This window comes from Mercenaria mercenaria, chromosome 5 (genome assembly GCF_021730395.1).
Source record: "Mercenaria mercenaria strain notata chromosome 5, MADL_Memer_1, whole genome shotgun sequence".
NCBI classification, from domain to species: domain Eukaryota; kingdom Metazoa; phylum Mollusca; class Bivalvia; order Venerida; family Veneridae; genus Mercenaria; species Mercenaria mercenaria.
The window spans coordinates 72080840-72103624 of record NC_069365.1 but is presented as its reverse complement, the minus strand read 5'-3'; the positions used below and the strand labels follow the sequence as shown (position 1 = coordinate 72103624).

Here is a 22785-nt window from a genome sequence, read left to right as displayed (position 1 = left end):
CCTTAAATGTAGGATATTACGTTGTGTGTTGATGACATTTTGCTGGCTATCTGATATTATGGAAATTTCAGTTTTAATCACTTCCTGATCTATGACAGAAGCAGGTACTAAATTTCAAAATTTCAATTAAAACTGAAACATGGTGTTCGTAGCATGCACTGTTTTACACTCATTTAACACTAATTGTGCAATACTTTATACTTTATTCCTCGGTTGTGTCAGTTCGTGTTAAATTATATCACAGAGAACAAACAAAATTGCTATGAATTGTACATTTAAGATTTGAAATGCATTAATATATGTTGTCATAAAAGTCTTGTTTTGTCAGAAATGGAAAATATTTAGCGAATATGAAATAAAACCATTTTAACAGTATTTAACCTTTAGCCTGCTGGCAGCAAGTGATTCTATCTTTGCAACCAGTGCATTTAACCATGTCTGTGCAAGCTGATCTTGGTTTGTGCCGGTCCCTGTTCAGTCAGTAAATTTTCAGTGAACACCCCTTTAAGTAATAAGTGGTACTGCCCAAATTGAATGATGGACCAGTCCATTTTACAAATTTAGCAAGGTAAGGGCTAAAGATATAAATTATCAGCATTAGTAATTTAAACAATAATGTTTTTTGGCAGGTTTTACTACAGTTGAAGATGGAAGAAAAATCATGTTCGTTGAAGGTCAGAAAGTCCCACTTACATTGGTAAAGTCAGACGGAGGCTACACTTATGATACATCAGATATGGCAGCGATAAAACAGCGACTGGAGGTAGAGAAAGGCACATGGCTTATATATGTGGTAGACGCTGGACAGGTAGGTGATTGTACTGTAACGTAAGATACTTTCACAAAACAGAAGTTTAGCAAAATTAAGAAACAGAATTGTAGCACAATGTTTACTCTTCATTTCAGCTCATATATATAATAACAAAGCCAGCCCGCTTAGCTAAATAGAGAGAGTGCAGATCTATGGATCACGGGGTTGTGAGTTCGATCCCCAGGCAGGGCATTTTGTTTATTTGATAGAAGACATTATGTCTGAAATCATTCATCCTCGACTTCTGATTCATTTTGCGAAGTTTGCAGTTACTTGTGGTACTGGTACAGAATCCAGGTTAACTGTCCTGTGTTACATAATTGAAATACTGTTGAAAAACAGCGTTAAACCCCAAAACAAACAAATCAATAAAAACAAAGTCATCGGAAACGCTAAGTTAGTGAAAAATTATTTTAAAAAAAATGTTTCTAATTTTTTTACCACAGGGCCCTCATTTGGAACTAATATATGCTGCAGCACAGAAAGCTGGCTACTACAGTCCCAAACTGATACGGGTAGAACACGTAGCCTTTGGTGTTGTTCTTGGGGAAGACAAGTAAGTGCAACTTTTACAAGGGATGAGAGCAAAAGAGGTTTAAGTGCATTATGAATAAAGAAATAGATAGACCTTTTTCGCTTTCACCTCGCAATTTAATTTCATCCAGTTATCTTCCATATTTGCATTTCAGCCTGTATATATGTGTTTAGTCATATTTTGTTTGTTGTTGTTGCCTCATTGTTGGTCATTTATTCATTTATTCTGAGGTTAGAATATTAGCCTAGTTACATTTCTGTATGTTTGTGCAGTTACATTTCTATATGTTAGTCCAACTATATTTCAGTGTAGTAGTCCAGTTACATTTCTGTGTTTTATTCCACCTTCAGACAAGTTAACTTCTGGGTAGTAGTCCGTCTAAGGTTTTGTGTATTAGTCCAGTTTACATTTCAGTGATTTTATGAGTGTTGTTATTAAGATACCTTCTGTATCTTTGATGAAGTAACTTGACTTGAATTGTATATTATTTTTTTCGCAACTTGAGTAATATTGATTTTGCAATTTTAGTTACATCAATGTTGTAACTTGAGTTACATTAATGGAGTAACTTGGGTCACATTTATGAGATAACTTATGTTGTTGTGATAACTTGAGTTATACAAGTGTATTAACTTGAGTAAAACTAACTAATGTGGTAATTTGATTTACATTAACTTGATAACTCATGTTAAATTAATGTGGTAACATGAGTTCCATTAATATGGAAATGTTGAGTTAAATTAATGTGATAACTTGAGTTCCATTAGTGGTAACTTGTCTTCAGTTACAGTGGAGTCCGCTTATTTGCATACCCAATTTGTCAAAGCAAAATATGCGAATAACCAGGCTATTCGTTTATCAGAATACACGTATATGGCATCTGTTTCGGTATGCTTCGGCTGCTCTAGGAGCAATGGTTATTACTTTGAATCAATACGGCAACATTAATTGGAAAATGTGTCACTAATGGAGTGATTAATCGTACCTGTGTATGTTTTAAACAAATAAAGCTGTAAACGAAATACTGTTGAAGTATTTTCGACGAATTGATAGCGAAAGTACTGTCCTAATTATAAGAAGGAAGTAGAACGTCATCAGCGGTGTAGCATAAGAACTGCTACAAGTGTGAGAATCACGTTGACGAATTTGTCATGCACCGATTGTCACCTAGGCGATGTGAAACAGCTGATCGGCTAGAGTAATTCACAGTAAATTGTTGGCGTCTTTTGATCATTTTTATCGCTGTTTGCGACCAAATTAGTGGACTTTTAGCCAAATGTTTTATGCAATTAAGCGGGACGAATTTTAAAAATTCAATGCAATTATGCGAAAATCTTTAAAGGTAACTATATAGGGATCGATCGGTGCTTCAAGTTCGTATGCGAATATCCGGGATATGCGATTAACCGATATGCAATTAAGTGGAACGTACTGTACTGTGGTAACTTGTCAATGAGTTAAATAATATGGTAACTTGAGTTCCACTAAATTGAATATAGTAACTAGAGTTCTATAAATATAGAAACTTGAGTTAGAAATAATTGTAGAATAAAAAGCTACAAAAAAGAACGATGATAATAATTTTACAGTCATGTTTATGCAATAGCAGATGCTTTCTGTTACTGTGAAATTAATGTGGGTATTAAGTCTTCTAATTTTTGTCAAAGTGGTATGAATTTTGGGATAAATATAGAAACTTGAGTTAGAAATAATTGTAGAATAAAAAGCTACAAAAAAGAACGATGATAATAATTTTACAGTCATGTTTATGCAATAGCAGATGCTTTCTGTTACTGTGAAATTAATGTGGGTATTAAGTCTTCTGATTTTTGTCAAAGTGGTATGAATTTTGGGATTCAGGGGTTTTTTTTAGGGTCAGTTTGACTTTTCGCCAACAAATTCACCAGTCAGAAAACGTTGGCCCCAGTGGCTCCAAAGTTGGAGCCGAGTGTCTGTGAGAGGCAACATGCCACTTTTGTTAAGATATAATAACAATTACAGGCATTCAGTAACAAATACTTACATAGTTATTAAAATGTATTTCAGTCATTTAAACAGCAGTTAACAATTATGATATACAAAAAATTTATGTAAAAGCACATAATTGAAGTAAACGAAGTTGTACTGAAAAATGTTATAACAGCATTAAATATTCCTGTACAGCTTTGATAGTTGGTGTGTACCATGCCAAGTGCCTAACAACTTTAGAATTTTGCAGTTTTTGAAATGTTGGCTGTTGTCCGAAAGGAACCCTCATGTTTACGTTTTGTAGTTTTACTAGGTGTAGACATCTTGTAACATATGATGGACATATATGTATTTTTCTTCTTATATAGCAGAGATGAAAGTAACTTATTAACTTAATTATCATTATTTGGTAATCATTTAAATAGACGTTCATTCAAATAATTCAAACTGTAAATCTACATACATACCTTCCTTTAAATCAGCAAGGTCAGCTTTGACTTCTATGAGAAAAACCTGATCGCTGATTCTTTTAGTTGTATTTTTTGTTGGCTCTGGACACTAAAATTCACAGCCTGAAGATTTTTAGTGACACCATGTATTTTTTTGTCACATATGGTGCCATTGGCAACCGACAGCAAGAACCCTGGGATTGAAAATAAGATGTATGATTTAATTTGTTCTGTGGGATTTAATGTTGCAGATTGACATATCCCAGGAAATCCATAAAAAATAAGTCACTCACAAATACTAATGATTTCAAAGTATTGCATTTGTAAAGGAGGAGAAAAATGATACTTTGCGTGATTATCAGAAGAAATTCAACTGCATGTATTTCTGATATTTGAGCTATGTCTCTGTCTTTACAAAGGAACAAAAAATAGAGCAGTAACATCACGACATTATTTTACAGGTATATCAGGTATCTCTTGACGTAATTAGTCAGTGAAAGAAAGGTCAGTACACTAACAAAAGTATGAAAAATTGTAACTATTATAAATTATTTCCTTAAAATAATTTCATTTATTCCTCGAGACTTAAAATGTTTGTTAGTTGCTAAGGATTCGGGATTAATCGGCCTTTATTATTCAGTTGAACTGGTTCTCGTTTTATTAATACAGTACTGATGTGCATGTTCAGCGAGCCGAGAACACAGCCAGTTGTTCGATATAAAAGCAAAAAGCCCGTGCAGATTTCTCACATTGCGTCTGAAAGGGCGAATAGACCGTTATTATACACTGACAGAATCTACAGTTCTTCTACATGTCGTTCAGTAAAGATAAACTTAAAGTAATCTTAAATTGAGATGCCGCATGAACGTGTTAGACCTAAACGACAAGGCCGGGAAAGGAAGGACGAAGGTCACAGGCAAAATGTAAGAGCAAAATCGTCAACAACAGGAATATCACCATAGGACGAGAGGAGAGAAACAAAAGGTCGGCCAGGAACGAGGTGCGGAATCAGATACATCAACATGACCTTGGAGCACGAGGGACCGGTAATTGTACAAACGATATCGAGAAAGAAGAAACAGACAGTTACAAGATAATGCTGGTGGGTGTATTAATAATATTATTGATTTTTTAAGTATTTTGCATGGTTCGGGTATTTCACAAGACTATGTCATGGTTAGAGGTAAAATTTCAAGGAGGGTGTGGCGGTGTAAGTGTATAGGTCATCTATACTAGGCTCGTCTGTATAGTCAGCATGTCTAATATTGAACAAAAAGTTACAGTCTGTAGGAAGATGCGCAAATTAAATCATACCTTCTGTTAGTCTTACCAGTGTCTTATTGGCGGCACATCTGCTTTCCTCCCTTGAACAGATTTTCAGAGACGAATATATCAATTTGGCATTATTGCCGGTCAAAGGGGGCATTTAGTTATCAAAACGTTTTTTGTAAGAAAGACATTTTAGACTGTCTACCGACGGTCAGGCTGAAACACTCGGGCAGAATTATTCTATATGCAGTGGTCGTAAGCGTTCATTATTTATGCGGCGACATATCTAACCAATCAGTGATAAAGTTCAGAAAATGCTTTGTTACATGTACAAGTTTTAGCATGGCGTGTGCTCGGTGGGCAGTTTCAGTTGCGTCGGGTGATATCGCCCGCATCCTGGTCTTAAAACATAACAGACTTGTGGTGGCGATGTGTGCAGGTTAATGACGCAGCGGAAACGGTTCGGGCGAGTACACGTCACTGCATGTGCAATTACTTCATTAATATTCAAATTTTCCATAAAAAAGCACATACTTCGCTCCACATTCGGGAGTGTCCTGCAGTCAGTATAACTTTTCAGTGAAGTATCAAAACCAAATCCCGGGATAATTTGCAAGTAGAACATTTCAGAGACATTTTAGGGGTCAAGATTGGGGTCGCGCCCGGAGATGAAGTTCAAATGAAATTTCGTCTCAGAGCTCAAAAAAAAAAAAAAAAAGAAATATCGATATAGTTAACTTAGCAAATTCACCGGTCAAAGTAGACTATATCGACCCAAAATAACAGCTGTTAAATTTCTAAAATAGGTCAAGATCTAGGTCAAGGGACTTGTCATCAAAAAACGCAAAACGCATACCGTCTAGTACGTTTAATAGTCTTCTCTGCTAACACAAACACTGGACTGACACAGAAAGTTTTTATTTTGATACAACACTTCCTTTTGAGGAATGGATAACATTGCAAAATTTGCTAGGATTTAAAGATACGCCACAAAATACCTGTATTCTTTTGTATTTCCACGACGGTAGTTTTACATGATCTGCATGAAAAGATTGAAATATACAAGTATTTAGTAACAAGTTGACGGTGACATAGATTAGGCCAAAACAAGGCGTTTAATGACTTAATACTATATTTAATCAATGTAACAATATGTACAGAAATTAGTGTATTAAGTTAAATTTCGAACACATTTGGTTTCTTCAATGCAAAGTAGTCATTCTATGCTATGCTCTTAAAACTATGATGATAAGAGATTGATCGAATAAGTTTTTGCATACGAAGCTGTAAAACTCATTTATTTAAGGAAGGGCCTTGATTATCCATCATGGCTGTATATTACTTGTAATTTAAGAATGATTTTCATGAAGTTTCCGTGGTTAAAAAGAAAAGGTTACTAGGTCGTGGTGGGCATTTAAGAATTTTGTGTTGAAATCAAACATGAAATCAGGCAAACAGCAGAACTATCTAGACGATTTTACTGGAGGTGGTTTTGCGGCTTTAAATGTATTTAAGGATTTGATAGCAGTTGGCAAACGAAAAAACAAAGCAATAATGATTGAAATTTTGGGGTTCAGAGCCTAATTTGTAGACCTACAGATGGTGATCCGAATTCTGACCACTACACTTCAGAAAGTAAATTAAAAAAAAAAAACAAACAAAAAAACGATTGTTTCACAGAATAATTTTTATTCAGGACTGCAGATGTATGTGGATTGTTTCGTCTCTGCTTCATCCGGCTCATTCTGTTGATTTAGCAAGCCTATCACCACATAAGGGTTGAGATTTATTTAGATTTAACAATACTAGGATTCTTGCGATATTACAGTCGGTATACCCGTTTTTTTTTTAGGACTATTTTTGGATTACCAATCAGGGTAAACAGTTGTTTTTTCTGCAAATGCTTGGGTGAAGGTTGGATTAAAGGTCATTGGTGTCACGCAAACTGTTGCCTGACACGTGGCATAAATGTGGCATAACTTCCGATAGAATTGTTCTAGAACTATTATATTATTCCCCATTTATCTGGGTACCGACTTGTCGAATAAAGAAATCAAATTCAGTGGCGATTATGTTTGGGTGCCTTCATATAAATATTTTATTCAAAACCAATCACGTGCCTGGTCGTTTTAATGGCATTTGAAATGGCCTGCTTCGCCTTCAAATTGAAAAGTTCAAGACATTCTTTATTTAGAACAAAGAAGTATAAAATACACATTTTATTTCATTGGTCGGAAATCTCTACCGATTCTCTGATAATGTGTAGCACTGCTTTTAAAAGCATTTGAAATATTTCGACAATTATAACCGTAAAAGTATAGCCTATACTTAGTGAATACGTCATCATGTTTATTCATGACGTATGGTTTAGTGTAAGGGTTCTCATCAAAGTTTATCATACCTTACGAGCATTATTTTCATTAGTTTTTATATGAGAGTGTTTTAAAGTAATCTATTACAGGGTTGTCATACGGAATCAAATTCATTTTTGCGGCGGTAGACATAAACCTGTTTTATTGCAGATTTATTATAACTACGATAAAGGATGTTTACAGTTGTTTTCATATTAGCCTATTTTGGCAGGCCACCTATTCAGATTAATTAAGAGTACTGGTAGATTCAAGCGTCGGTGGGATCCGGTATTTAGAGAAGAGGCTGACCTGTCTTTTACGGACAGTATTTGGTTATACGTTTAATAAATTCTAAGACAAATCAGAAAGGGGATTTTATTTTGTTGAAAATACAAAACGAAACCAGTGTGGCTTGCCCATAATTCCATTAATTTAACGCGATTCTATGAAATATTAAGATACTATTTTCTTATGGGCAATATCCCCCGAGTCAAACATTCAAAAGACCAAATAGTTCAAGCAGTTTCTGAGAAAATGTTCATCGCTACCGACGCTTTACATGCTAGAGGTTTAAATTTATGACAATTATTTCACAATTTGGACACAAATTCAAATAAAAACTTGTGTGTGCCAAAAGTTGATACAATTCTTCATTGATTTAGGTAAACTATTTAAACAATATCCGAAATTACGAATTTTTGGTGATTTGAAACTATGTATGTACTTTTACCATGTATACACGCAAATAAAACAAATAATTTTTCATGACTACTTACTGTGATTCAGAAGTTCTGACGTCACAAATAACCTAACATCGAATTATTTTGTTAAGATCTAGTTTGCCCAAGATTTTTACGGTTAACCAAATCACACTATAATGTGTTATGCCACAGCAACTTTTTTCCCGGTAAAATGTTGTTCAGATTTATGCTATTAGGGATAAGTGCATCAATACGCTTAATAAGTTTTTCCTGTACGTACTGATCATTCGTATTAGAAATATTACAGTATCTTTCGGTAACACCGCGTGATATTTTCGACTCCAGCGGTTGGCTGGCCGTGTGGATTGAATGTTTACCTATATTTTATGCGTTCGCTATAATTTCTTTCGCGCGGATTCATTGCATTTTACTTGAGATTTGCCGCGGTCACAGAGATGCTTTAATAGAAAATTGTAAATGTCTAATATTTCTTTGTGTTGATTTTTTGGGGGATAAATTTTTGCAAAATTTATTGTGGCGGAAAAAATCAATAAATCGAGAGGAGACGGACCGCATGGTGTTTGTTAAACAGCTTTCTAGCACTGAGTGTTTGGTAGCAGCTCTTGACTTGCTTCGTGGCATCGTTTTGGTGCGGAGCCGTGGTGAGCTGAGGTCTGCTGTCATACATTCGGGTGTGGTCCGTGTGCTGGGTGCCGTCTGCGGTTTTTAGGGGTCATCGCATCGCGTGTTGTCTCATGCTTGCGCCTGGTCTCCTCTCGCTTGAAGATAGAGCGGCCAAAAACATGCCAACTTAACTTTTCAATGTTTTTCTCAGATCTATTGATGCATTTACCTTAGCAGATGTAGAATATATTAATTTAGAAATCAAGTATTTTAAGTCATTTGTTCGTCATAATGTGTTATATGATCTTAAAACATTTAACAGTATAACAATGAGATAAATAAAAGACAAAGAATGGTACATGTTCTTATTTTATGTCGAGTAATATGGAATAATATAAATTATTTCCTTAAAATAATTTCATTTATTCCTCGAGACTTAAAATGTTTGTTAGTTGCTAAGGATTCGGGATTAATCGGCCTTTATTATTCAGTTGAACTGGTTCTCGTTTATTAATACAGTACTGATGTGCATGTTCAGCGAGCCGAAACACAGCCAGTTGTTCGATATAAAAGCAAAAAGCCCGTGCAGATTTCTCACATTGCGTCTGAAAGGGCGAATAGACCGTTATTATACACTGACAGAATCTACAGTTCTTCTACATGTCGTTCAGTAAAGATAAACTTACCCTCCCGCCACACCCCTAAGGTTGCTAATGCAGTAGTTTTTTATGGTTAACTTAGTTTTTTTGGTGAAAGACCTGACATTCTGGAGAAATTTGTGTCAGATTTGCTGCGTTTTGTATTATACTTTCAGGGTACAGATTTCTTATATGGCGTTTATTGAAGATGTCAGTGAGCTGTTAGTGCAACGTACACTGTGAAGTCTCCGATATCCCAATTATAATCATACTCAAAGAAGTTACGAATGAATGTTCTGTGATAGAAGCCAAGTCGAAGGAACTTCAAAGTACCGTAGATAGATAATTCCTGGAAATTAACTTTTGGATAGTTCCCGATTTATGGAATTCAGGTGTATTGTGTTGATAAATAACAGCATTCGTTAGAATGTTTTTAACTGGAGCTGTCTGCTTTTTTAGGATATCGGAAATCAAATTAATGTTTAAGACATTTTCTGTAAAAGAATATATAGGAAAGAAATTACATGAACTTGTGTATTACTTTAGCTTAGGTATTTTCATTTATATCTTAGCTTCTAGATAAAAGATAAGGCTCACTGGCAGTTATTTATGTGTTTTGTAATTTTTATGAATCGGTAATTATACCTTAAATGTTAGGACTGTCGCTCAAATAATGTTGAATTGAGGGGATCAGGCGAGATATCGAGTTAATTAGATTGCTAAACAATAACCGGTTGGGTGTTGTTTTGTGGCGATTTATACGGTAGACGCCGAACTAGAGATATATCTATGCGTTTGGTGTGATGAATTTTATTCGGAACAGTTCAGTGTAATTTGCGTTGTCGTCTGTCAGTTATGGACACGGTCCGCTCAGTTTGGTGAAGCTATGTTTGCCTTTATCGGGCCTATCACAAGGGCATTATTGTCTTAAACAGTGCACCAAAGGTTTTTCATTGCAAAAGATGCACCTTGCTATTTAAGGTTGGTTGACCTGAAGTTGCTTCGGGTCACTAGGATTTCGTCCTTATAGTACTGGCGAGTCCTAGATTGCATTGCGTTTCGTTGCGTTGCTTGCTTGTGAAGTGGTTGTAGTGCACCACTATAGGTTCTGGTGATGCCTAGGTTGCTTTGCTTTTTTGCGTAGTGAAGCTTCTATAGTGAATAATTACAGTATTGGCGAAACCTAGGTTGTGTCTGTAATGTATCACTATGGTACTGGTGAGGCCCAAGTTGCATTCCGTTGTCCGTAGTGCTTCACTATAGTGTTGGTAATGCCTATGTTGCGTTGTTTCTTGCGATATGAAGTGTCTGTAATGCATCACAATGGTACTGGTGAGGCCCTGGTTGCATTCCGTTGTCTGTAATGCTTCACTATAATGTTGTGTGGTGCCTATGTTGCGTTGCTTCTTGCAAGGTGAAGTGTGTCTGGGGTGCATCAGTTGGTGTTTTGTGTGGTAGGCCCGGTCAGTCCGTATTTTAGTTTTACTAGCTGAAGAATTGGGCTGTCTCATGAATATTTAACGCGTGCCGTTTTCGTGGACAATAATGCCGATATTGTCGTTCTTGTTTTAGCACAGACATATATCAGACAGCTTTCTAGCACTGAGTGTTTGGTAGCAGCTCTTGACTTGCTTCGTGGCATCGTTTTGGTGCGGAGCCGTGGTGAGCTGAGGTCTGCTGTCATACATTCGGGTGTGGTCCGTGTGCTGGGTGCCGTCTGCGGTTTTTAGGGGTCATCGCATCGCGTGTTGTCTCATGCTTGCGCCTGGTCTCCTCTCGCTTGAAGATAGAGCGGCCAAAAACATGCCAACTTAACTTTTCAATGTTTTTCTCAGATCTATTGATGCATTTACCTTAGCAGATGTAGAATATATTAATTTAGAAATCAAGTATTTTAAGTCATTTGTTCGTCATAATGTGTTATATGATCTTAAAACATTTAACAGTATAACAATGAGATAAATAAAAGACAAAGAATGGTACATGTTCTTATTTTATGTCGAGTAATATGGAATAAGAATTTATGTTTGCTATTGTGTTATAATTTTGAATGAACAACTCTTAATACCAAGAGATGATGATTTTTTTTGTTAGCAAAGTTAACACAGTCACATCTGTGCATACAAACCACCCTAGGGAAATATAGCATGTGGTCTTTGTTTACAGGGGGTCTTTCATATCAGGTTAAAATGTGCTGTTTGTCAGTAAATAGGAACAGAAAACAGTGATCTTTCAAAGTAGGATATAGTATTATGGTCTCTGTTCAGAAGTGGTCTTTATTCAGAAGTTTTCTTTATTTAGAAGTGATCTTTATTCAGATATGGTCTTCTTTCATAGATGATCTTTGTTCAGAGATGATCTGTATTCAGAGGTAATTTTAGTTTAGAAAGGTCTTTGTTCAGAGATGGTCTTTATGTGGAGGAGGTCTTTATTCAGAGATGGTCTTTATTTCAAGGTGTAATTTATTCAGGTGTTCTTTACTTAGAGGTAGTCTTTGTTCAGAGATGGGGATCTTATTTAGAGCGGATCTCTGTTCAGAGGAGGTCTTTTCTCAGTTGTGACCTTTGTTCCGAGCTGGTCTTCATTCAGAGGTGGTCTTTGTTCAGATGTGGTATTTATTCCCAGGTGTCCTTTATTTAAACGGTACTCTTCAAAGAAGGCTTTTTAGTACAGAGTCAGAAGTCGACACAGGAAGAATCTTAGTATTTTGAAGCAGCATTAAGCCCTCGGCCGCATGTCTCATTTAAGAAACTTAACTTTATTTTCTTGTTAGAAAAATCCTAGAACAGTTAAGTGCCTTGAAATCATGATGCCATATTGATAAATTGTTATGCAGGCTAAAAGTCTAACCATTTTTCCTGATTCAATTTTCTGTGAATAATTGTCGTATTGTTACAGGAACAAGATATGGAAAATAGATTTTGTATGTTATATCTGGGTAAAAGTTTGTTCTAGAATTCAGAGAGGATGAATCATATACAGAATAAACAATTCTTTTAGTTATTATGCTACTTCTGTAACCTTTAGCCTGCTGGCAGCAGAAGATTTTGCCTTTGCAACCAGTGCAGATCAAGATCAGCCTGCACGGCACGGATGTGCTGGCTGATCATGGTCTGCACTGTTGGCTATTAAGTCAGTAAATTTGAAGTGAACACCTCTTCAAATAATAAATGGTATTGTCCAAATTGAATGATGGACCAGTCCATTTTAGAAATTTAGCAGGCGAAATGTTAAGGCAAACACTTCTGAAATATTTCCGTGTTCTTGTTGTTAATAGACCTTGCTGGTTGAACCCAGTTTTCAGGGACTGCAGGTTTGCACCTCATTCTGTCCATCAGTCCACCCCATCCTTGTCCAGTCTATAACTCTGCCAGCCTTCAAGTGGTTTTGGTATAACTTGGCATAAAATGTTTCCTGTAGTGAGATGAAGTATCACACTCCGAAAGACATTAAATTGAGGGATGAATGTGAAAGAAGTCTCAAGTGCTTCTTTATCTATGTAGTCTAAGTCCTAATTCACATTCACCCCTCGAAGTTTTATTTAGAACTATGTTTATATATATCATAGAATATGATGCATTAATGACCATGATGAATTCGCTACAGGATTAATTTTTTTCCGGTGTTCACACATGTGTTAACCCTGTCAAGTAACGGACTCATTGAATAGAGCATGGAAGCAGCGTTGATTAGATATGTGTGTTAGACTTAAGGTATTTAACAAAAGTTTAAATTCTTCAAAGTGTTCTTTTTAGCTGAAAATAGACGCAACAAATATATCCTGTTTTGCAGTACAGTGAAACACCGTTCGCTCGAGCATCGATGACTCGAGCACCCGGGCTCGCTCGAGCAATTCATGTGGTCCCGGCCGATTTCCTTCTATTTTCTATGTGAAATTACCATGGCTGAGTCGAGCATCGATAACTCGATCGCTCGAGCATGACACCTGGTCCCTGTGTGTTAGTTTACTCTTTGTTGCTTTTGGCAAACTCAAGCAGAGGTGTCAAAAATTTTCACGCCTTCGGCGGTCAGAATGTATCGGTTAATTTAAAATTTTCGCACGTCGTGAGCATTGCGTGGTCTATTCCCCGACTATCTTAAATGTTTGTTTGTCGGTATACTTGATCTAATAATGAGATTAATTATTGATGAAAGGTTGAAGAAAAGTTTTTTTTGATCAAATATTGATCAATTGCTGTTTGTTTGAAATTAAAGCAAGTATGTTATTACTTATTACATCTTTTCTGCGGGATCGAAAAGATAATTATGAGATCTTAATATTTTAATCAGCAGTTGATTGCATGTAAATAAAGGAAATAATGCACTTGTTGATAAATTGCAAAAATAAAATAAAAAATCTTAGTTGTTTCTTCACAAGTGCCATTTACAAATTGCATATTGAAACATCTATCATAGATAACGTTTGTAGTATGTTTTTATGAAAATGTCACGAGTGTGCTATTATTACGCATCACCGTTTCCTATGCGAATGGTCCCGATGACAGTTGGTAAAACAAACTTCAATTTTCTTCGTATGTTGGTCAATGTTTGGGTCGCTCGAAACCATGGATAACTCAAGCATTTTGCTCATCCCCTTCTGACCTCGAGCGAGCGGTGTTTCACTGTATTTCATTTGTGCAGTTTTTAGCTCACCTGTCACAAAGTGACAAGGTGAGCTTTTGTGATCTGTAAACTTTTGCTTGTGACCACTCTAGAGGTCACATTTTTCATGGAATCTTTATAAAAATTGGTCAGAATGTTTACCTTAATGATATCTAGGTCAAGGTCGAAACTGGGTCACGTGCGGTCAAAAACTAGGTCAGTAGGTCTAAAAATAGAAAAACCTTGTGACCTCTCTAGAGGCCATATATTTCACAAGATCTTCATGAAAATTGGTTTGAATGTTTACCTTGATGATATCTAGGTCAAGTTCGAAACTGGGTCAAGTGCCCTCAAAAACTAGGTCAGTAGGTCAAATAATAGAAAAAGCTTGTGACCTCTCTAAAGGCCATATTTTTCATGGGATCTGTATGAAAGTTGGTCTGAATGTTCACCTTGATGATATCTAGGTCAAGTTCGAAACTGGGTCGTGTGGCCAAAAACTAGGTCAGTAGGTCTAAAAATAGAAAAACCTTGTGACCTCTCTAGAGGCCATACTCTTGAATGGATCTTCATGAAAATTAGTCAGAATGTTCACCTTGATGATATCTAGGTCAGGTTTGAAACTAGGTCACGTGCGGTCAAAAACTAGGTCAGTAGGTCTAAAAATAGAAAAACCTTGTGACCTCTCTAGAGGCCATATTTTTCAAGAGATCTTCATGAAAATTGATCAGAATGTTCACCTTGATGATATCTAGGTCAGGTTCGAAACTGGGTCACATGCGGTCAAAAACTAGGTCAGTAAGTCTAAAAATAGAAAAACCTTGTGACCTCTCTAGAGGCCATATTTTTCAAGAGATCTTCATGAAAATTGATCAGAATGTTCACCTTGATAAAATCTAGGTCAAGTTCGAAACTGGGTCACATGCGGACAAAAACTAGGTCAGTAGGTCAAAAAATAGAAAAACCTTGTGACCTCTCTAGAGGCCATACTCTTGAATGGATCTTCATGAAAATTGGTCAGAATGTTCACCTTGATGATATCTAGGTCAAGTTTGAAACTAGGTCACGTGCCATCAAAAACTAGGTCAGTAGGTCAAATAATAGAAAAACCTTGTGACCTCTCTAGAGGCCATACTTTTCATGGGATCTGTATGAAAGTTGGTCTGAATGTTCATATTGATGGTATCTAGGTCAGGTTTGAAACTGGGTCAACTGCGGTCAAAAACTAGGTCAGTAGGTCTAAAATTAGAAAAATCTTTTGATCTCTCTAGAGGCCATATTTTTCAATGGATCTTCATGAAAATTGGTCTGAATGTTCATCTTGATGATATCTAGGTCAGTTTCAAAACTGGGTCACATGCGGTCAAAAACTAGGCCAGTAGGTATAAAAATAGAAAAACCTTGTGACCTCTCTAGAGGCCATATTTTTCATGAGATCTTCATGAAAATTAGTGAGAATGTTCACCTTGATGATATCTAGGTCAAGGTCAAAACAGGGTCACGTACCTTCGAAAACTAGGTCAATAGGTCAAATAATAGAAAAACCTTGTGACCTCTCTAGAGGCCATATTTTTCAATGGATCTTCATGAAAATTGGTCAGAATTTTTATCTTGATAATATCTAGGTCAAGTTCAAAACTGGGTCACATGAGCTCAAAAACTAGGTCACTATGTCAGATAATAGAAAAAACGACGTCATACTCAAAACTGGATCATGTGGGAACAGGTGAGCGATTCAGGACCATCATGGTCCTCTCGTTTTTTTATTTCTTCCTACGCAGACAAATACATTACTAATGAGTTGGAACATGTGTTATTATACATAGAAAACCTTTTATCAGAAATTATAATCCTTGCTTCTGCAAACTGAATACTGTAATTTATGAAGACGTATGACAAACAACTCATCTTGCATATCAATTTCCAATGCAAATTGTTGATATACGGATCTTGATAATAAATAGGTCCATGTGGTTGTTTCAGAGTTTTTAAATACATAAAATAGTAATATCAACAAGCAAATTGGTTATATACTAAGACCTTTGTTCTTTCATTCGCATGAGTATTAGAGGTGATGGTGTTTTGGTAGCTTGTAATAGGAAATTGGAAATGTAGGCAGTTGACATATATTACAAATAAAAAAACTTAATTGTCTATAGATTACAAATGGAGCATTACTGACCTTTCGATGCCTGCATTCAAGGCTTCTAAAGTGCTGCCTTCATTTAAAAAAGATGCTGTCTTCAAAAATGTTTCTAGGATGCCTACCTTCAAGGACATTTCTAAGATGCTTGCCATCAGGTATGCTTCTTACATGACTGCCTTCAAGAAAATTTTCTGAGATGCCTTCCTTCAGGCCTTGTTTTAAGAATATCTCTTAAGATGTCTGCCTTCAAGAATATCTCTAAGATGCCTGCATTCAGGAATGTTTCTAATTCAGATGCCTGCCTTCAGGAATGTTTCTAATTCAGATGCCTGCCTTCAGGAATGTTTCTAAGATGGTAGCCTTCAGGAATGTTTCTAAGATGGTTGCCTTCAGGAATGTTTCTAAGATGCCAGCCTTCAGGAATGTTTCTAAGATGCCTGCCTTCAAGAATGTTTCTAAGATGTCTGCCTTCAGGAATGTTTCTAAGATGCCTGCCTTCAGGAATATTTCTAAGATGCCTGCCTTCAAGAATGTTTCTAAGATTGTTGCCTTTAAGAATATATCTAAGATGCCTGCCTACTGGAATGTTTCTAAGATGGTTGCCTTTTAGAATATTTCTAAGATGCCTGCCTTCAAGAATGTTTCTTAGATGGTTGCCTTTAAGAATATTTCTAAGATGCCTGCCTTCAGGAATGTTTCTAAGATGCCTTTCCTTTAGAAATATTTCTAAGATGCCTGCCTTCAGGAATGTTTCTAAGATGGTTGGTTGCCTTTAAGAATATTTCTACGATGCCTGCCTTCAGGAATGTTTCTTAGATATATTTCTAAGATGCCTGCCTTCTGGAATGTTCCTAAGATGGTTGCCTTTAAGAATATTTCTAAGATGCCTGCCTTCAGGAATGTTTCTAAGATGGTTGCCTTTAAGAATATTTCGCAGAAAGATGACTTCAAGAATGTTTCTGAGATGACTACTTTCAAGAAAATTTCTGAGGTGCCTGCCTTCAGGATCAGTTTCAAGAATATATCTTAGATGCTTCCTTTCGGAATTTTTCTAAGATGTTGCATTTCAAGAAAAATTTGAATAATATCTCTATGTTGCCTGTCTTGAAGAATATTTCTAAGATGCTTGCCTTCTATCACTGTATTCTCAAGAGTCATACAAATAAAACACCAGACTTTCATCATGATCTAGCTAAAATTTATTGTTGTAATTTAAATGAAATATTACTGGACTAGAAAATTGAAAACAATGACTTTGCAAGAGCGGTTGATTAAATTATATCGATCAAGTGCTTTGTTTTAAATTGCGACCAGTTCTAATAGGGCATTAGAATAATGCAAAAGGTTAAGATAACTGTTGCAAATAATTTGTGCAGCGCCATGAGAAAACCAACATAGTGCATTTGCGACCAGCATGGATCCATACCAGCCTGCGCATCCGTATTGGTTTTCTCATGATGTGGCTCATTTGTGTTACAGTAACTTTATGAGAGTTGGGAAATGGGATTTGTATGGATGAGAGATTAAGCCATAAAAGTGTTCTTCAGATCCATTTAGGCGTTATCTTGATGCATTTAATGTACACCAGAGACAGAGGGAGTGCATGAATGTCAAAATTCTTAAAGCACTCCTTTTGAAATATGTAATTATGTCACATCTGCTGTACTAAAGCTACTCCCTGGCAGTTGGGGTGAAATTTAGGCATAGAATGTTTATATGACACTGAAAAAAAGATGAAGTGAGTTAAATTAACCCTTATCTTGCTGGACATGATTGATTCTGCCTTTGCAGCCAGTGTAGATCATGATCAACGTGCACATCCATGCAGTCTGAACATGATCTGCACTGTTTGCTATTCAGTCAATATCTTTTTGGTAAGCATCCCTTTTAACAGTTAATGGTACTGTCCAAATTGAAAGATGGACAAGTTCATTATAGAACTTTATCAGGGTAAGGGTTAAGTATTAGACTTTGGAAAAAAGGCAGAAAGAATGTTGATTTTCTCCCATCATTTCAAAAGCCCAATGGTTCATTCCCTTCTGTACAATAGTTTTGGTTATTCATCAGAATACCTTGCAAAAATATTATGCCCATTACTTTGTACCAGTGGTCAAATTCAAGGTATCCATGTTGAGAATTTTTTTTTTCCAAAACTATGTGAAAGAGTTGCTTTAACTGACATATTTTACATATTGCTTCCCTAGGGAAGGAGGCATTGCCATGACTTCTGTAGCACTGAAACTGCCATACTGCCATTTCTGTAACATGCAGATTGTTACAGAAGTCTTTCAGTTTATTATGCATTTTCTAGTGGGCCTTCATGGCTTAGTGGTTGAGGGAGCTGACTTTCAGTCATTTGCACCTCACTGCTCTTGGTTAAAACCTCATTTTGGATATAAAACTCTTTTCATGGGAGGAAGCCATCCAGCTGATGCACAGGTGATGGTTTTTACCCAGTTGCTTGCCTGTGCCTGGAGGAGCACCTGTTGTTGTTTTTTTTGCCACCAAAAGCTAGAAAGTTGCCATATGACAATAATTATTACGGAGTGTCGTTAATCCCAAATGCACAACATACCTGTGCACCTTTCGTTTTTCACCCATTTAGAAAGATGTGGGAATTAAATAAAGTTATAAATATATTTTTGGTATTACGCAGGTGTAATAACACTTTGAAGCTGATATTGTCTGAAGTATAGAAGAAGTGGGTAGAACTAACTTTGACCGTTGATCAGAAGAAGTTGACATTGTCAGAAGGAGAGCCTTTCCACATCAAATTTAATTAAACTGGTTGAATGAAAATGATAAAATGCTTAGCAGTGTTGTATGCTGTCACGATCTCCAGACAAATGGAATTATTGTTAACTTTCATTAAGGATTGAATGTGTTGATGAAGTAAAGATTGAGGGACATGTTAAAGTAATGGAAAATTCTGCAGATTGAGCAAAAAAAAAAAAAAATTGACGTTCTTTAGATCAGTCTTAGTTTTCTCAGAAAATTGATCATCCTCTACTATTGATTCAGAAACATTGTGGTCTGATTGTTAACATATTTCAGTAAGTGAGCCGTGATGGTGTAGTTGGGAGATCTGGCATTGGCAAGTAAGATTCCTTGGAAAAGCCTTAGAAAGCTACAAATAACTTCCTCGCTTGGTGCCCCGCATTAAGAGGATAGTGCAAGGACTGGTCATCCTGGTGTCAGTATAATGTGACTAGGTGGGATATCATGTCACATGTCTATGGCGTGATATTCCAGTGAGGCAGCACTGTAAAGTTCGGCATAGTGCTTACTGCTACAAATAGACATTGTCGTTTATATGACTGAAAAATTGTTGAAAAAGACTCTAAACCCCTTGGAAAAGCTTCTTTGTAAATGTTTGAAATGTCCTTTATATTATCAGTTTTATGGCTAATAATGGACTGGTCTCTCATTCAGTAAGGGCAGAACCATTTATTTTTAGCGCGTCTAATTTTTGAAAAAAATCTACAAAGTATTGTTGTCACTTGATCGTTGGCGTCGGCATTGGTTAAAATTTTTGTTTAGGTCCACCTTTTCTCAAAAATGGGACATAAGAGCTACAGCTTTGAAACTTTGCACAGATGTGCAGGCTGATCTTGGTCTGTACTGGTGGCAGAGGCAGGCTAAAGGTTTGAATGGTATATAATGTCAATAGAATTATCCTATACCTAAAGAGAAATCAAGGGAAAGAATGTTACAAAATATATGGATTAAACAGCAAGTGATATACTGTCTTCATGAATAACATTATAGTTATGTGAAATGCATATCGTGTTTGTTAATACTGTATTACAGTCGAGGAAATGGTTTCTTGATTTAAATAGATATAAATATTCACATTATTTCGATGAAATCCGTGCAGTCTGATCCTGGTCTGCACGGTTTGCTATTCAGTCAGTAAATTTTCTGTGAACACCCCTTTGAATAAGAAGTGGTACTGCCCAAATTTAATGATGGACCCATCCATTTTAGAAATATAGCAGGCTAAGGGTTAAAGACAAAAACACAATGCATGAATGTTCTTCTCCAGCTTTATTGAAGGGAGGGTTAATTTTTTTTTATGCTGCTGTATTTGCAGGAAGCTGCAAGTTTATAACATCCAATTTATGTCATTTATATTTTAATTTATTGCAGTCTTCAATTTTGTATGAAGTTGAAAAGTATTTAGAAAAAATAATGGAAGTAATGAATAGCATGGTTTTATTGGCCACAGCAAATGCAAGATTATGAGTTATTATACTTGAACCGCACCATGAGAAAACCAACATAGTGCATTTGCGACCAGCATGGATCCAGACCAGCCTGCACATCCATGCAGTCTGGTCAGGATCCATGCTGTCCGCTTTCAAAGCCTATTACAATTAGAGAAACAGTTAGCGAACAGCATGGATTCTGACCAGACTGCGCAGATGTTGAGGCTGGTCTGGATCCATGCTGGTCGCAAATACACTATGTTGGTTTTCTCATGGTGTGGCTCATCATGAAAGTAGAAATGTTTACAATTTGATAATATTTGTAATTTTCTTTAATAGAAATAGCAATTTTAGAGAAAGCCTAAAATTAATTTTCATTGTCATGATAACATCTGCCATTAAATCATGCACAGAACCCAACTGAAATGAATACACATTATTTTCTCACTTATCGGACAGAAAAATCTCTATTTTTAGAAGTGCTAGAAAATCTTATCTCACATGGGTTATCCCACACTCCTGTGACGGACTCCTTCATGGGCTGAATATACATATTATTTATGTAGAATAATTAAAAATCAGGTACCTTTATCTTTTCTCTCCATTCCTTATAGTGTATTTCTCGATTCAAAATTCATTACTTTATGATAAGAACGTACCGTTACGTTACAAACTATAAAACTAAAGCGGAACTTTGTTATTGTGCGTCACTGAAATATCACGACGTCACTTCTGCTTACGGACGCCAATTTCCCGCGTTTTAAGTAGTTTCATATTTTTATGCTTGTTTTTATTGTTTCTGTTGTGGTAAGTGAGAAATAGAATCCATCATTGGTGTTCGGTGAAGATCGAAAATCCCAACCCTCAGGCGCACTGTTCAAGTCTTAAACTCGGCTCAGCCTCGTTTAAGACTTGAGCGGTGCGCCCTCGGGTTGGGATTTTCTGATCTTAACCGAAGACCAATGATGGATTCTCTATGTCACAGCTTGTTTTTTGTAGCTACATGATTATGCTATGAAATTGTTATTTTTGGTGGTATCACAGTTGTGTGAAACCTGGTGAATAAGTAAAAATCTCACTTTTTCGGTCTTTGAAACTAGAAAATCAGCTAATGAACTCGCCTATGAAATACCTTTTTTAGTGGAAACACAAAATTTTTTGCCAACAGAACAAAAGTTTTCACAGTATGTTTCTTTTGCAGTAGTCAGTGGTCAAGAGTGTGCCATAAAATGTGATTTATGTTCGTAGCTACAAAACAATGAGTTTAGAGGGTTTTTGGTATTGTTTTAGCACTTTCAGCACTATTTAATGTTTTGTTTGAGCAATGATACTATTATATATGTTTACATATACTGAGTTTCAAGTTGTTCAATATGTATGTAATATATTTTGAATTTTAATTGTGTGCAGCAGAATATAAGTCTCTGTTCTTTTTTCCATAGGTCTGTATAGGCATAAGCCCTGTTCACATGATAAATCTCTGTCTTCTATTATTATGTATAGCATAAGCCCTGTTCATATGATAAATCTCTGTTTTCTATTTACTGGTATAGCATAAGCCATCTCTGTCTTCTATTTACTGGTCTGTTTTATTATGTATAGCGTAAGCCCTTTCACATGATAAATCTCTGTCTTCTATTTACTGGTCTGTATTATACTCAGTGTCACTGAAAAGTTACCACCCTAATGGCCCTTATATTTTAAAAATCGCATTGGACTGTGTTAAAAGCATAACAAGAATAAATTTTTGCAGCAACTAAGACGTCACTGTATAGATATTTGTCAGATTCGATGAGCTCCATTTGAGGCATGGGCTGCACATGCCAAATGACTTTTTTGAGGAATGTCGACATGTACAAAAAATCTAACGCAAATCATTTATCGTACTTGAAAGTTTGTCGACAGACTAAAAGGAATATGTTTAAAAAGCCTGAATATCTTTGCTAGGAATGCCACGTTTAAGGCACGATCAACGCCATCAGGTCATCGGCATGTTTGACGCCAGACTTTCGTTTCATGAAATTGCACGTCTTATGGACTGTTCTCACCTGACAGTCATAAAATGAGTTAGGAGAAATGATCAGACAGGGTCTATGAGTAATACACCGCGCACAGGCCATAAAAATGACGTCTATACTGTATAAAAAATAAAGAGGTATATATTAAGTGGTAACTTTTCAATGACGCCAAGTATATTATGCTGGCGGATGTCTTTGAATATTCATGTTTACACCGATATGCGTATTGGCTTTCTTCATGTATCAATATATTCAGTGGAGCACGAAATAAAATCAAACTTCTTCATTTTTTATCACTTTACAATGACATATTCAGAGAAATTAAAAGAAAAATACAATTTTGTAGCCTCGGGCCGCCATTATATCCCAAAACAGTCATTGCGCAAACCACTTTTCACTGCGAAAAAAGAGTTAATATACGGGAGTGTACGGGATCCCGTATATTACCCGTATACGGGAAGAAAT

At 36.1% G+C, this 22785-nt stretch overlaps 1 protein-coding gene across 2 annotated transcripts in view; it reads left to right on the top strand.

Annotated features, from left to right (window-relative positions):
- The window catches only part of LOC123557589 (arginine--tRNA ligase, cytoplasmic-like), a 252954-nt gene that overhangs the window by 15161 nt on the left and 215008 nt on the right, over positions 1-22785 (top strand). For both annotated transcript variants that reach the window (XM_053543910.1, XM_053543911.1), the window contains exons 9-10: positions 630-808; positions 1258-1367. In XM_053543910.1, coding sequence (XP_053399885.1) covers positions 630-808; positions 1258-1367 — 289 coding nt within the window. The remainder of the gene's footprint in view (positions 1-629; positions 809-1257; positions 1368-22785) is intronic.